Raw genomic sequence first — 12,838 nt, 5'->3', positions numbered from 1 at the left:
CTAGAAAACTTTTGTGACATGAGATAGTATCATGCCTTAAAAAAAAAAATTTACCTGAGAGGCAAAGAGACAGAGAGAGAGAGACAGATAAAGAACTCCCATCTGATGGTTCATTCAGAAAATGCCTGCAATGGCTAGGGCTAGACTACGGTTGAAGCCAGAAGCTGGGAATCCAATCCAGTTCTCCCATGTAGTTGGCAGGGACCTAATTATTGGAACCATCACTGCTGCCTCCCAGGGTCTGAACCGGCAGGAAGCTGAAGTTAGAAGCCAGAGCCAGGAATTGAACCCAGACTTCAAAGTGGCACATGGACTTCTCAACCACTAGGCCAAACATCCACCCAAATCTTGCCTTTGAAGAAACCAAGACAGTACAGGATAGCTTTTTGATGAAAATCTGGACTTTATGTAACAAACAACAAAAAGATTTTTCAGAGTGCCAGAGACATGTATGAACAGTGACTCAGTCTGTAGCATATAAAGCAATAAAAGAAGAGTGTGGCCGGCGCCGCGGCTCAATAGGGTAATCCTCCGCCTTGCGGCGCCGGCACACCGGGTTCTAGTCCCGGTCGGGGCGCCGGATTCTGTCCCGGTTGCCCCTCTTCCAGGCCAGGTCTCTGCTGTGGCCCGGGAGTGCAGTGGAGGATGGCCCAAGTGCTTGGGCCCTGCACCCCATGGGAGACCAGGATAAACACCTGGCTCCTGCCATCGGATCAGCGCGGTGCACCGGCCACAGCGCGCCGGCTGCAGCGGTCATTGGAGGGTGAACCAATGGAAAATGAAGACCTTTCTCTCTGTCTCTCTCACTGGCCAAAAAAAAAAAAAAAAAAAAAAAAAAAAGAGTGTACCTAAAAAGGTGGGAAGGGGGATCTGGTTAAATCAGTAACGTTGTTACCAGACACCTTCCTACAGATATTGGTATCTTTAACCAGCAGTCTGAGTGTCTAGGTTGGTTTTGTTTTATTTAATTCATTTGAAAGGCAGAGTGACAGAGATCTCCCTTTTACTGGTTTACTCCCAAAATGCTTGCAACTGCCAGGGCTGGCCCTGCTAAAGCTAGGAGCCAGGAACTCAATCTGGGACTCCCAAGCAGGTTGCAGGGTCCCAACTTCTTGAGTCATCACCTGCAGTCTCCCATGGTGTGCATTAGAAGGAAGCCGGAATTGGAAATGGAGCCAGGACTGGATCCCACGCATGTTGACATGGAACACAGACCATCCCAAGTGGCATTTTAACAGCTGCACCAAGTGCCCACCCTCTAGTTTGGTTCTCTTAAAGCCTAGAGTAGAGGGATGTAACAACTTACAGTGCTTTCCTTGCATCATAATTGTCTCCCAATAGACCGGTTTAATTAATACAATACTGGTTTAATAATAAAGACTGGTTTAATTAATACAATATTTATTTAATAATAAAGACTGGTTTAATTAATTCAAGGCACACAGATAAGCGAATGCAGTTGTTCAAGCAGTTTTCTTACCTTTTAGAAGCATCTTCTGATTTCAAGGCTCTTGTCTGTTTAGTGCCTACAATATAAGAACTATATATATAGGTCAACTCTACACCAACATATCAGGTGCAGCAGATTCCTACCCAAATAACAAACTGTAGCCCACCTTCTCTTTTTCATTTCCAATTATATATGTAAATCAAAATGAAACTGGAAGGGAAACCAATTTCTTTGTAAATTACTCCCTCATTTTCCTTAGTTACAAGGTTATCTCTTTTGGTGACTGAATGGGCTCACGTGTCACAGCTGCTTAATCAAGCACTCCTACAAATCCGAGATCGGAGTACTTTCTCACGATCCCCCAACCGTTCGCTCCCAGGAGGAGAGAGGCGAGTCCAACACCTCCGAGGGCAGGTCCAAGGGTTAGGGCAGGCTGTATACGCCTGGTCACTCGCCCACCCTGGGGACCCCAGCTCTGGGCTCCCAGCACCCCCACTGCCCTTTCCTTCACACAACCCCTGTATAAAGGGTTCGGGTCCAACGGGGAGATCTTTCCCAAAACGCGCAAGGACTGCGGTGCAAAGCTCTAGGCCTCCTCTGCACCAGACAACCCTCCCCTAGGGCAGTCTTTCGAGAGCACCCACGCGCCTCCGGCCGGAATTCCGTCGGGATCCTGTCCCGGGGCTCCAAACGTGGGAAGAGGGCCCTGTTCCTACCTTTGGCGTTTCGGGAGGCGCGAGGAGCCCGGGCCTTCCGGCCGGGAGAACACGACTCCAGCCAGTCAGCCATGGGAGTCAGTCTTGAGAGCGCCAGGAACCTCCTCCGGCGACTCCCGGCCCCGCCCCGCCCCCGCGAGGCTCCGCCCCCTACGCACAGCGCGGGGCGGGCCTGCCGCGGCGGGGCGGGGCCGGAGGCGGGGCCGAGAGAGCGACCTGCGCGGCCCGAAGACGAGGTGGTGGAGTGGGTGGAGAAGGCGCGAGGTCTGGCCGGTAGGTGGACGCGCCAAGAGCCGTGGGGCGGCAGGGGCTCGCGGCTGCTGGTGAGCGGCGGAGGCCTGGGTGCCGCGGGCCTTGTAGGCCCCCGCGGGGTGGTGGGGCCGGAACGTCTGGGCGAGCCGGAGAAATGGCCTCCTCCGGATGCCGCCCGCACGCGTGCGAGGGTGTTACCGGCCTGTGAGACTCTGCTGACCTGCGCCCGCTCTGCGGGCTGGGAGGCGCGGGGCCAGCGACGGTGAGCGGGGCGGAGCGCTTGCCGGGGCTCGGCGGGGCAGTGTCGCCGGATTGATGACTTTGGGGACTGCAGCTCTCAGACCTGGGATGGAGGGCATCTGAGCCTTCACCCTCTCTGGGTGGTTTAGTTCTATTGCACCCCCCCTTTTTTTTGGTCAACTTTGTATTGAAAAGTAAACAGTTGCCAAACAAAATTTTTATTTCAAGTCCGCCTTTTGGAACTACTTCTGTATTTGCCTCGCCTTTTGGGAGTGCTCCTTGGGTTTTTGTTTTTGTTATTTAAGGTATCTGAAAACTATGCTCCTGGAAGACTGAAAAGGTGAATAAGAAAAAAAAAATGCAATAGTCTTAAAAAATCGTTGATTTCTTAGGATAATTAGTAGTGACATTTCGACTACAAAACTTTGCATTCTCTATATTGTGTTTACTAACGTTCATCATGTTATGTATGCATGAATACATCAGTGGGATATTACACAGTTAACTGTTTTTCTTTGTACATTTCGGCGACAGAACTAGGATATATAAGGAGAAATGGCTGTAGAGGAACTGCAATCCATAATAAAAAGATGTGTAAGTGATTGTTTGCCTTTTTCTAAAGTTAAATATCTTTCAAAACACCTAAGGGTATGGATTATTTTTAAATAGTTTTGTGTTTATCTTCTTTAATCCCTGCTCTTTTTGATCTATAAATAGAATGAGGGCAGGAAGGCACATTGGATTATTTCTCCAGGTAACATACTCATCTAAATAACCTTTTTACTGTTAAAACTGATCCTTTTCCCTAGGTTTCTTTGGTACAGTGGATGTCGAGATCATTAAAGTACTTATTAGGGTAACCCTAATTTTCATATATGTATTTATATGGAATTTATCTAGAATTTAAATTTTTTTTTTCTGGAGAGAGAAAATAAATCAAGAAGTTGTTATATTGAACTTTTATTTGTATACATGTTTAGTTTTTTGTTTTGTTTTTATCAGCAAATACTAGAAGAGCAAGACTTTAAAGAAGAAGATTTTGGCCTATTTCAGATAGCAGGCCAAAGATGCCTAGAAGAAGGGCATATAACCCAGCTCTTAGAAATTATTCAAAATGAAAAGAATAAGGTAAGTTCAATCTTTGTGTTTACTTTTCAGTCTTTATTTGGGAAGAGAATAATCACATGATGCCATTATTCATTCCTTCCTTTATGTATCACACATTTAAGAATCAACTTAAACTTCCACAGTAGGAAACTGTGGAAGACAAAAAAGAAACTAGGAATGTTTCTGTACCTTAAGGTAGATAGAGTCTGGTGGAAGAGAGAAACATGGAGGCAACCAGCAGTAAGGAAGCAGAATAAATGAAAGAAATGCTGTGAAGTCCAAGTGAAGGCTTTACAAGGAGCACTGTTACTTCCGGTTTAGGGAGGCAGCGGTGGCATTTTAACTATTAATTTACATTGAGAAGTAGAAGCAACAGGTTCATTTTTAATGAGCAGCCCTTTCTCCAGCTGGAGTGGTTATGGAAAGCCAAATTTTAATTAAGCAATATATTACACACAATATTTTTGTGTATAGTGTTGCAAGAAGAGAAAGCTGAGTGATCTTACTGGCCAATATTTTCCCACTGAAATGGTCTAAGACATCATTCTCCACATTGGGAAAGGATCTTGTTTGTGGATCAGGAACAGTTTCTTCCTGGGACACAGTGTTGGGAACACACTGCCAGATTTTCTGTCTTTGGACTCCTCTTCTTGACTCTGGGGAACATCGTGTTCTCTCTAGGAATATGGTCTTTCTTCATTTTAAGTGCTATTTATTTATATGGAAGTTGTCTTTGTTGATATCACAATCTACCAGTGCTGGTCTGTGATTCTGTCCAGGGCACATTGATTGGATTTGGGAGATTCCTAAGACTTTAATTACAAATTGTTGTATAGCTTAAATGACTTATCCCTTTTTAATTTTTTATTTTGTTTTTGATATGTGTCTAAAATTTTCTAGCAAAAATAAAGGAAATTTCATGTTTTTTTAAAACTCTTGATTTTTTACCAGTTACATTCTCAGAGGATAATCTTGAGTATATGTAGCTTTTATCAAATAATGAAATTAAATAACAGTACTTTTTACTGTGTGCCACATGCTATCCTAAGTAATTTACATTTACTGACTTACTTAGTTTCTTCAGAATCCCAAAAGATAGATTCTACAAGGGTGCTTCAAAAAAGTTCATGAGTGGCTGGCACTGTGGCGTAGCAGGTTACGCTGCTGCTTGCAGCACTAGCATCCCGAATGGGTGCTGGTTTGGGTCCCAGCTGTTCCACTTCCAGTCCAGCCCTCTGCTAATGCGCCTGGGAAAGCAGGAGATGATGGCCCAAGTGCTTGGGGCCCTGCACCCACTTGGGAGACCCAAATGAAGCTCCTGGCTCCTGGCTCCTGGCTTCTGTCTGGCCCACCCCTGGCTGTCGTAGCCATTTGGGGAATGAACCAGTGGATAAAATATCTCTCCCTCTGTAATTCTTACTTTCAAATAAATAAATAATTTTTAAAAAGTTCATGTAAAACAATTAAAAGATGTTTGTTTTGGTGCAAAAAAATTTTTAGAAATCCATGAATATGGAGAGTGGTGGTTCTTAAAGAGAGCTGGATCGGAAGTGGAGCAGCCGGGTCTAGAACCGGCATCCATATGGGATGCTGGCGCTTCAGGTCAGGGCTTTAACCCACTGCGCCACAGCGCCGGCCCCTTTAAAAATGTTTATTGGGTGAGTATTGTGGTGCAGTATTGTGGTTAAGCTGCTGCTTGTGACACCCACTTACGTTTCAGAGTACCTGGGATTGACTCCCCAACTCTGCTTCCAATGCAGTTTCCTGCTGATGCACCTGTGAAAGCCAGTGATGGCCCAAGTAGTTGGGTTCTTGCCACCCATATGGGAGACCTGGATGGAGTTTCAGACTCCTGCCTGGCCCAGCCCTCGCCAGTAACCCTGTGGAAGGAAAAAAAATCTCTCCCTGTGTTCCTCCCTCTCGTGCTGCCTTTCAAATAAATAAAATAGGTAAAATTTGAAAAATGCTTAGTATGAAAGACTATGCATAGACTTGAATTTTTTTTTTTTTTTTTTTTTTTGGCAGGCAGAGTGGACAGTGAGAGAGAGACAGAGAGAAAGGTCTTCCTTTTGCCGTTGGTTCACCCTCCAATGGCCGCCGTGGTAGCGCACTGTGGCGGGCGCACCGCGCTGATCCGATGGCAGGAGCCAGGTGCTTCTCCTGGTCTCCCATGGGGTGCAGGGCCCAAGCACTTGGGCCATCCTCCACTGCACTCGCGGGCCACAGCAGAGAGCTGGCCTGGAAGAGGGGCAACCGGGACAGGATCGGTGCCCCGACCGGGACTAGAACCTGTTGTGCCGGCGCCGCAAGGCGGAGGACTAGCCTAGTGAGCCGCGGCGCTGGCCGACTTGAAATTTTTTATACCCAAATAAGCTTCTCTTTTAATTCCATTTACCATGAACTGTTTGAAGTGTTCTCATACTATTAAATTCATTTTGTAGATGAGAAACATAAACCAAAAGGTTAAGTGACTTATCCAAAATTAACTCAGCTTTTATTTGACATCCAGGACTCAGAACTAGATAACTTTTTCTGGAGGCCTTAGCCGCTCTATGTCACCTCTGGTTAGCACTGTGTAACACTTGCAGATTTTCTGAATTTTAGGGTAGAATAGAGTGGACTGATTGATTGTGGAGGTGAGGCACCAGAGAACTGGTTTCCTAGTCTGCGAAAGGACAGTGCACCATTTGATATCCAGAACTGAAAAATGAAACCTACATAGAGGAGCAGATTTGCTTTTTTCTTTTTAAAGATTTGCTTATTTGAAAGACAGAGTTACAGAGAGAGATGGAGAGACAGCGAGAGAAAAAAGTCTTCCAGTCTGCTGGTTCACTCCCCAGATGTTTGCTGTCATCTAGGACTGGGCCAGGCTGGAGCCAGGAGCCAGAGCATCAGCTGGGTCTCCCATGTGGATGGCAGGGACCCAAATGTCTGGACCATCTTTTGCTGCTTTCCCAGGCTCATTAGCCGAAGCTGGATCAGAAATGGGACAGCTGGGACTCGAAGCAGTGCCCACATGGGATGCCAGCGCTGTAGGCAACAATTTAACCCACTGCGCCACAGCGCCAGTCCCCAGGAGCAAATTTTCTGAAGGAAGTCAAGTGAGTTCACTTTTAGAAATTTTGAGTTTAAGATGCAACAGACAATTGGAAAACAAGATTTAGAGCTCAGTAGAGACATAGGAGATTAAGCTGTGGATTTGTGCATGACTGTGAAAGGTTAAGTAATTGAAGCAATGTGGGGAGAAAAAGAATTTGCCTGAGTTCACAGGAAGAGGAAAGAAGGGAAGAGGCCCAGAATCATCTTGAGGAATTAATGAACAGGTGAAGACTGGCATCAGTGACAGAGAGAGAAATGTGATTGTTCTTCATGCATTGCATACTTGAGTGCTTTATTTTTAGTATGCTTCAAAATAGCTAATGGGATAGATTTAAGTACAGTGAGGCTTAGTCTTACTAGCTGGAGAATCACCCTTGTGTGTGTGATCTAAATGTAGAGGTTCAGATGTTCATAAGACAGTATTTAAAACTGACTGCTGTTTAATTTTCTTGCCAGGTAACCCTATCAACATTGATGAGGGTTCTGTTAATCTGTTGTGTTTCATGTTTAAAAATATATACCATATGAATAGTAATTTGTCCCAAGATTATATTGTAGGACTTATCAACCTTAATGCTATTAACATTAAGGAAAGGATAATGCTTTATTGTGTGGGCTGTCGTGTGCATTGCATGATAGTTAACAGTAACCTTAGCCCCTACCTGTCAGATACCAGTACAAAAACCCTACCCCAACACCACCTCCGGTAATGACAACCAAAAATGTCTCCAGAAATTGCCCTTTGTCCTCTTTGGAGGTAGGGGGCAAAATTGCCCCAGTGGAAATCTCTGATACAGGAGGAAAAGCGTGGGCTTGGGAACTGGATAGTCTTACATGCAAACCCTGGCCAGATATTGTCAGATATTGAGCATGTTACTGATTTCTAAACTTTGGCATTCTCATTTATAAATTAGGGAAAACAATTTAACCCTGTATAGTTTTTATCATTAGACCAAACAAGAATAGCATATCCTACCTGAGGGGTACTCAGTAAGTATTCCCTTCCTCGTAACTATCTACCACTCCTCTTCCCTCAGAGCCGTGTGACATTTATAGTGACAGGTTACTTTGTAGGTAATAGTATATTTGTAAAATATATTGTAAAAAACCTCACTCAAATCTGAGATTCCCATTTATTCTTCAGTGGATCACTTAAAGGGTAAAAATAGGCTTATAAAAAAGGAAAGAACTGCTTAGTTGTAAGAGAAGAAATTAATTAAATCTATAGAAATATAGGCTTTGTAATAAGTAATTTGGGATAAATATTTAATAATTTGGAAAAAAACATTAGTAACCGAATAACATAAATTGCTGAGTAAAATCCTGAATATTGCAAGTCAAGCCACACAAAAAGTAGACGAAAACAGAATATCAAATCTTTGGAGGTGAGATAACTTGTTATGCTTAAAAGTGATAGGGACATCGCTTCTCGGCCTTTTGGCTAAGATCAAGTGTAAAAGTAATAGGGACATCATTGTGGCACAGAGCATTAAACTGCTGCTTGCAGTGCTGTCATCCCATATTCCAGTTGCTCTGCTTCTGATCCAGACCCCTGATAATGTGCCTGGAAGAGCAGCTGTTGATGACTCAAGTACTTGGGTCCCTGCAACCCATGTGGGAGACCAGGGTGGAGTTACTGGCTCCTGGATTTGGCCTGGCCCACCCCAGGTGATTGGGATATTTGAGGAGGGAACCAGTGGATGGAAGATCTCGATCTCTCTCTCTCCCTCTCCTCTACCTCTCTCTCTTCCTCTCCCTCTCCCTCTCCTTCCCCCTCTCCCTCCCCTTCCCCCTCTCTTCCTCACTGTTGCTTTGCCTTTCAAATAAATAAATAATAAATTTAAAAAAATTTTTTTTGACAGGCAGAGTTAGACCGTGAGAGAGAGACAAAGAGAAAGGTCTTTCTTCCGTTGGTTCACTCCCCAAATAGCCGCCACAGCCGGCGCTGCGCCGATCTGAAGCCAGGAGCTGGGTGCTTCCTCCTAGTCTCCCATGTGGGTGCAGGGCCCAAGGACTTGGGCCATCCTCCACTGTACTCCCGGGCCACAGCAGAGAGCTGGACTGGAAGAGGAGCAACCAGGACTAGTACCCAGCGCCCCAACCGAGACTAGAACCTGAGGTTCTGGCGCCGCAGGCGGAGGATTAGCCTAGTGAGCCACGGCGCTGGCCATAAATAATAAATTTTTTAAAATAAAAGTAATAGACATCATTCAAACTGTATTTGTTGAATACTTATTTTGTAACAGGTTCTATTCTAATTGTGGGGAGTAAGCATAACCGTGAACAAAAGTCACTGGTCATATGGATCTTTAATTCAAATTAATGAAACAGATACGTACATGATAAATAAGTTATATAATATGTCAGAAAGTGGTAAATACTATAGAGAAAAATAAGGCAGAGTAAGGGAGGTGGACTGTGCTGGGTGACGTTTCACAGAGATTTGAAGGAAGTCAGGATATAAACTCTGGGACTGTTTGGGGGAAGAGTGTACCAGGCAGAAGAAGTAACTACCATTAGAAGAATGTTCACAGAGATCAACTGAATTAACTCATTAGGTTAAAACATAGGATTGTTTGCTATTTATTAAAATCTAGATCTTCATTTTGTGTCATATTCCAACATAAATTTTAATGAATAAAAGATACACATTTTAAAAAAAATTTTAAAGAGTGTTTATAAATATGTAGACGGGAAACCCACCTTGGGCCTAAAAGTAGTAGAAGAGGAACTAAAGGAAAAATCATTACATGTGGTCATATGAAAAATGACAGGGTGGCGGCCCGCGCTGTGGCACAGCGGGTTAAAGCCCTGGCATGTAGTGCCAGCATCCCATATGGGCACTGATTCTAGTCCCGGCTACTCCTCTTCTGATCCAGCTCTCTGCTATGGCCTGGAAGAGCAAGAGAAGATGGTCCAAGTCCTTGGGTCCCTGCACCCACATGGGGAGACCCGGAAGAAGCTCCTGGCTCCTGGCTTCGGATTGGCGCAGCTCCGGCAGTTGCGGCCATCTGGGGAGTGAACCGGCAGATGGAAGACACTCTGTCTCTACCTCTCTGTAACTGTCTTTCAAATAAATAAAATAAATCTTAAAAAAAAAAAAGAAAGAAAGAAAGAAAGAAAAATGACAGGGTGAGTGAGTGTTAGGCCTCGTGCTTAAGCCATCAGGTTGCTTGCATCCCACCCTGCAGGAGTTGGGTTCAATTTCCATGTGTAGCTTCTTCTTCTTTTTTTTTTTTTTTTTTTTTCAATTTGACAGGCAGAGTGAGACAGAGAGAGAGAGAGAGAGAGAGAGAGAGAGAGGTCTTCCATTGGTTCACCCCCAAATGGCCGCCACAGCCAGCGCTGCGCCGATCTGAAGCCAGGAGCCAGGTGCTTCCTCCTGGTCTCCCATGTGGATGCAGCGGCCCAAGCACCTGGGCCATCCTCTACTGCTTTCCCGGGCCACAGCAGTCCTCTTCTGGACTGGAAGAGGAGCAACCGGGACTAGAACTGGTGCCCTTATGGGATGCTGGTGCCGCAGGTGGAGGATTAACCAAGTGAGACACAGCGCCGGCCCCACCGTGTGTAGCTTCTGATTGCAGCTTACTGGTGATGTGTACCTGGGAAGTGGCAGTGATGGCTCACTTTTCTGGGTTCCTGCCACTCATAATAGATTTGTGGATTGAGTTCTTGGCCCCTGGCTTCAGTCCCTCCAGCTGTTGTTAGCAAACGGGAAGTGAGTCAAAGGATGGGAGCTCCCTGTATTTATCCAAACAGTGCTCTGGTTGGCCTGCTCTAGCAATCAATAATAAAAAGCAAGGCTAACCAAAAACCCTAACAGGTTTTTGTCATAAAGAGTTAACATTGACGTTTAGGTAGCACATGCAGATTGCTAAGACGAACACTGAAATAACTGGCTGGTAAGTGAGCAAAGATGCGAACAGATAGTATTTTCTCTTTTGTGAACTGTGTTTCACCAAACGTTCTCCACGGATGGTTCTGTGGAACATGTTAAGCCTGTTTCAGAGTATTCAGTGAATTTTCCACTTAGCATTGCTTCACTGATTTCTCTGTTTCTCCAAAAAGTCTTTTATTTTATTTATTTATTTATTTATTTTTGACAGGCAGAGTGGACAGTGAGAGAGAGACAGAGAGAAAGGTCTTCCTTTACCGTTGGTTCACCCTCCAATGGCCGCTGTGGCCGGCGCGCTATGACCAGCGCACTGCGCTGCTCTGAAGCCAGGAGCCAGGTGCTTCTCCTGGTCTCCCATGGGGTGCAGGGCCCAAGCACTTGGGCCATCCTCCACTGCACTCCCGGGCCACAGCGGAGAGCTGGACAGGAAGAGGAGCGACCGGGACAGAATCCGGTGCCCCGACCAGGACTAGAACCCAGGGTGCTGGCGCCGCAGGCGGAGGATTAGCCTATTGAGCCGTGGCGCTGGCCTCCAAAAAGTCTTAACTTGGCTTCTGGGATGTCTCTCCTGCAAATGGAGATAACTATTCTCTTGTCAAACCTGTACTGACCTTCATTATCTTACAACACTGGAGTCGGGAAGGAGTATTGAGTATGCCATTCCATCATCTTCCTATGTCTGTTCTTAGAAATGGTTTATTTTATATTTTTACATATGTATTTACTTAAATTTGAAAGACAGAATGACAGGGAAGGAGAAACTGAGATCTTTCATCTGCTGATTCACTCCCCAAATCCCTACAATAGCCAGGATATGGCCAGGCTGAAGATAGGGGCCCAGAACTCCATCCAGGTTTCCAATAGGAATGGTTAGGAACTTTAGAACTTGAGTCATTATCTGTTTCCCAGGATGCATTAGCAGGAAGCTAGATCAGCATGTGGAGTAAGCTTGAACCAGCACTAGGATAAGGGACTTGGGCATCCCAAACATCATCTTAATCTGCTGTGCCATAACGCTTGCACATTTTTGTTTCATTTTCAAATACTGAGCCTAGAAATGTACTCCACGAGGGTAGAAATCTTATCTGAGGGGTTCCTAACTTTTGCCACCCATAATATATAGTATATACTTGGTAAATGCTGATGAATTGAAGTACAAAGCATGCTGGAGAAGTGGAGTATAATACTTAAATTTTGAAAACCAGTGGTTTTGATAATGAATGTGTATAACTGTATAGATAAACTTTCTGTGATAAGCATTTTGAAACATGAATGAAGTAACATCCTTTCTTTTTATGTAAGTTACAAATGATTATGTTTAGAAATTCTGTAAGGTTGGCCGGCACCGTGGCTTAACAGGCTAATCCTCCGCCTTGTGGCGCCGGCACACTGGGTTCTAGTCCCGGTTGGGGCGCCGGATTCTATCCCGGTTGCCCCTCTTCCAGGCCAGCTCTCTGCTATGGCCCGGGAAGGCAGTGGAGGATGGCCCAGATGCTTGGGCCCTGCACCTGCATGGGAGACCAGGAGAAGCACCTGGCTCCTGGCTTCGGATCGGCGAGATGCGCTGGCCGCAGCGGCCATTGGAGGGTGAACCAACGGCAAAAAGGAAGACCTTTCTCTCTGTCTCTCTCTCACTAACCACTCTGCCTCTAAAAAAAAAGAAATTCTGTAAGGAATTGATTGGATTTCCTTTATATGTGGGAACAAAATTCCTTGTAGAAATTAAGTCATTGCTCATCTTAAGCAAATTATTTCTCTTTTTGGAAATAGAGAAGTTATTTATTTTTTAAATTTATTTTTTAAAGTTTAAAACTATAAAAAATGATAATTATTGGAACTATTTAAATCCTGGCAAGGTCAAGGTACCCGATAAAAAAGTAGACTCTTTTTCCTTTGCTCAATGAATATAAAAAAAAAACTGTTTTAAAGTACTGATATCTGTTAACAGCCAGCCCTAAAGAGAGTCACTGGTAAAATGTAGGCCTCAGTGGCCTCATTTTTTCTTCTTGAGAAAATTCTAAGCTTCTCCAAGTTAGGAAGCATACTGCCAGAGTCCTGTAGATGGCAGTGTTTGCTTAC

General features: G+C 44.8%; 2 protein-coding genes across 5 annotated transcripts in view; one reads left to right on the top strand and one right to left on the bottom strand.

Annotated features, from left to right (window-relative positions):
- The window catches only part of RPAP2 (RNA polymerase II associated protein 2), a 103,491-nt gene extending 101,201 nt beyond the window's left edge, over positions 1–2,290 (bottom strand). The window contains exons 1-2 of one of the 3 annotated variants that reach the window (XM_062191734.1): positions 2,167–2,290; positions 1,481–1,526 (exon numbers count right to left, since the gene is read on the bottom strand). In XM_062191734.1, the coding sequence (XP_062047718.1) occupies positions 1,481–1,526; positions 2,167–2,239 (119 nt within the window). In that variant the 5' untranslated portion in view covers positions 2,240–2,290. Of the gene's footprint in view, positions 1–1,480; positions 1,541–2,166 lie in introns of all 3 variants that reach the window. The other 2 variants (XM_062191735.1, XM_062191737.1) reach the window with 2 other exon arrangements.
- A 72-nt stretch (positions 2,291–2,362) lies between these two features.
- The window catches only part of GLMN (glomulin, FKBP associated protein), a 41,625-nt gene continuing 31,149 nt past the window's right edge, over positions 2,363–12,838 (top strand). The window contains exons 1-3 of one of the 2 annotated variants that reach the window (XM_062191732.1): positions 2,363–2,439; positions 3,193–3,252; positions 3,661–3,786. In XM_062191732.1, the coding sequence (XP_062047716.1) occupies positions 3,214–3,252; positions 3,661–3,786 (165 nt within the window). In that variant the 5' untranslated portion in view covers positions 2,363–2,439; positions 3,193–3,213. Of the gene's footprint in view, positions 2,440–2,563; positions 2,681–3,192; positions 3,253–3,660; positions 3,787–12,838 lie in introns of those variants that run through there. The other variant, XM_062191733.1, reaches the window with a different exon arrangement.

The sequence above is a fragment of the Lepus europaeus genome, chromosome 5 (genome assembly GCF_033115175.1).
Source record: "Lepus europaeus isolate LE1 chromosome 5, mLepTim1.pri, whole genome shotgun sequence".
In the NCBI taxonomy this organism is placed as follows: Eukaryota; Metazoa; Chordata; class Mammalia; order Lagomorpha; family Leporidae; genus Lepus; species Lepus europaeus.
Note: the sequence above shows the minus strand (reverse complement) of the source record. Positions and strands in the feature narration are given on the sequence as shown.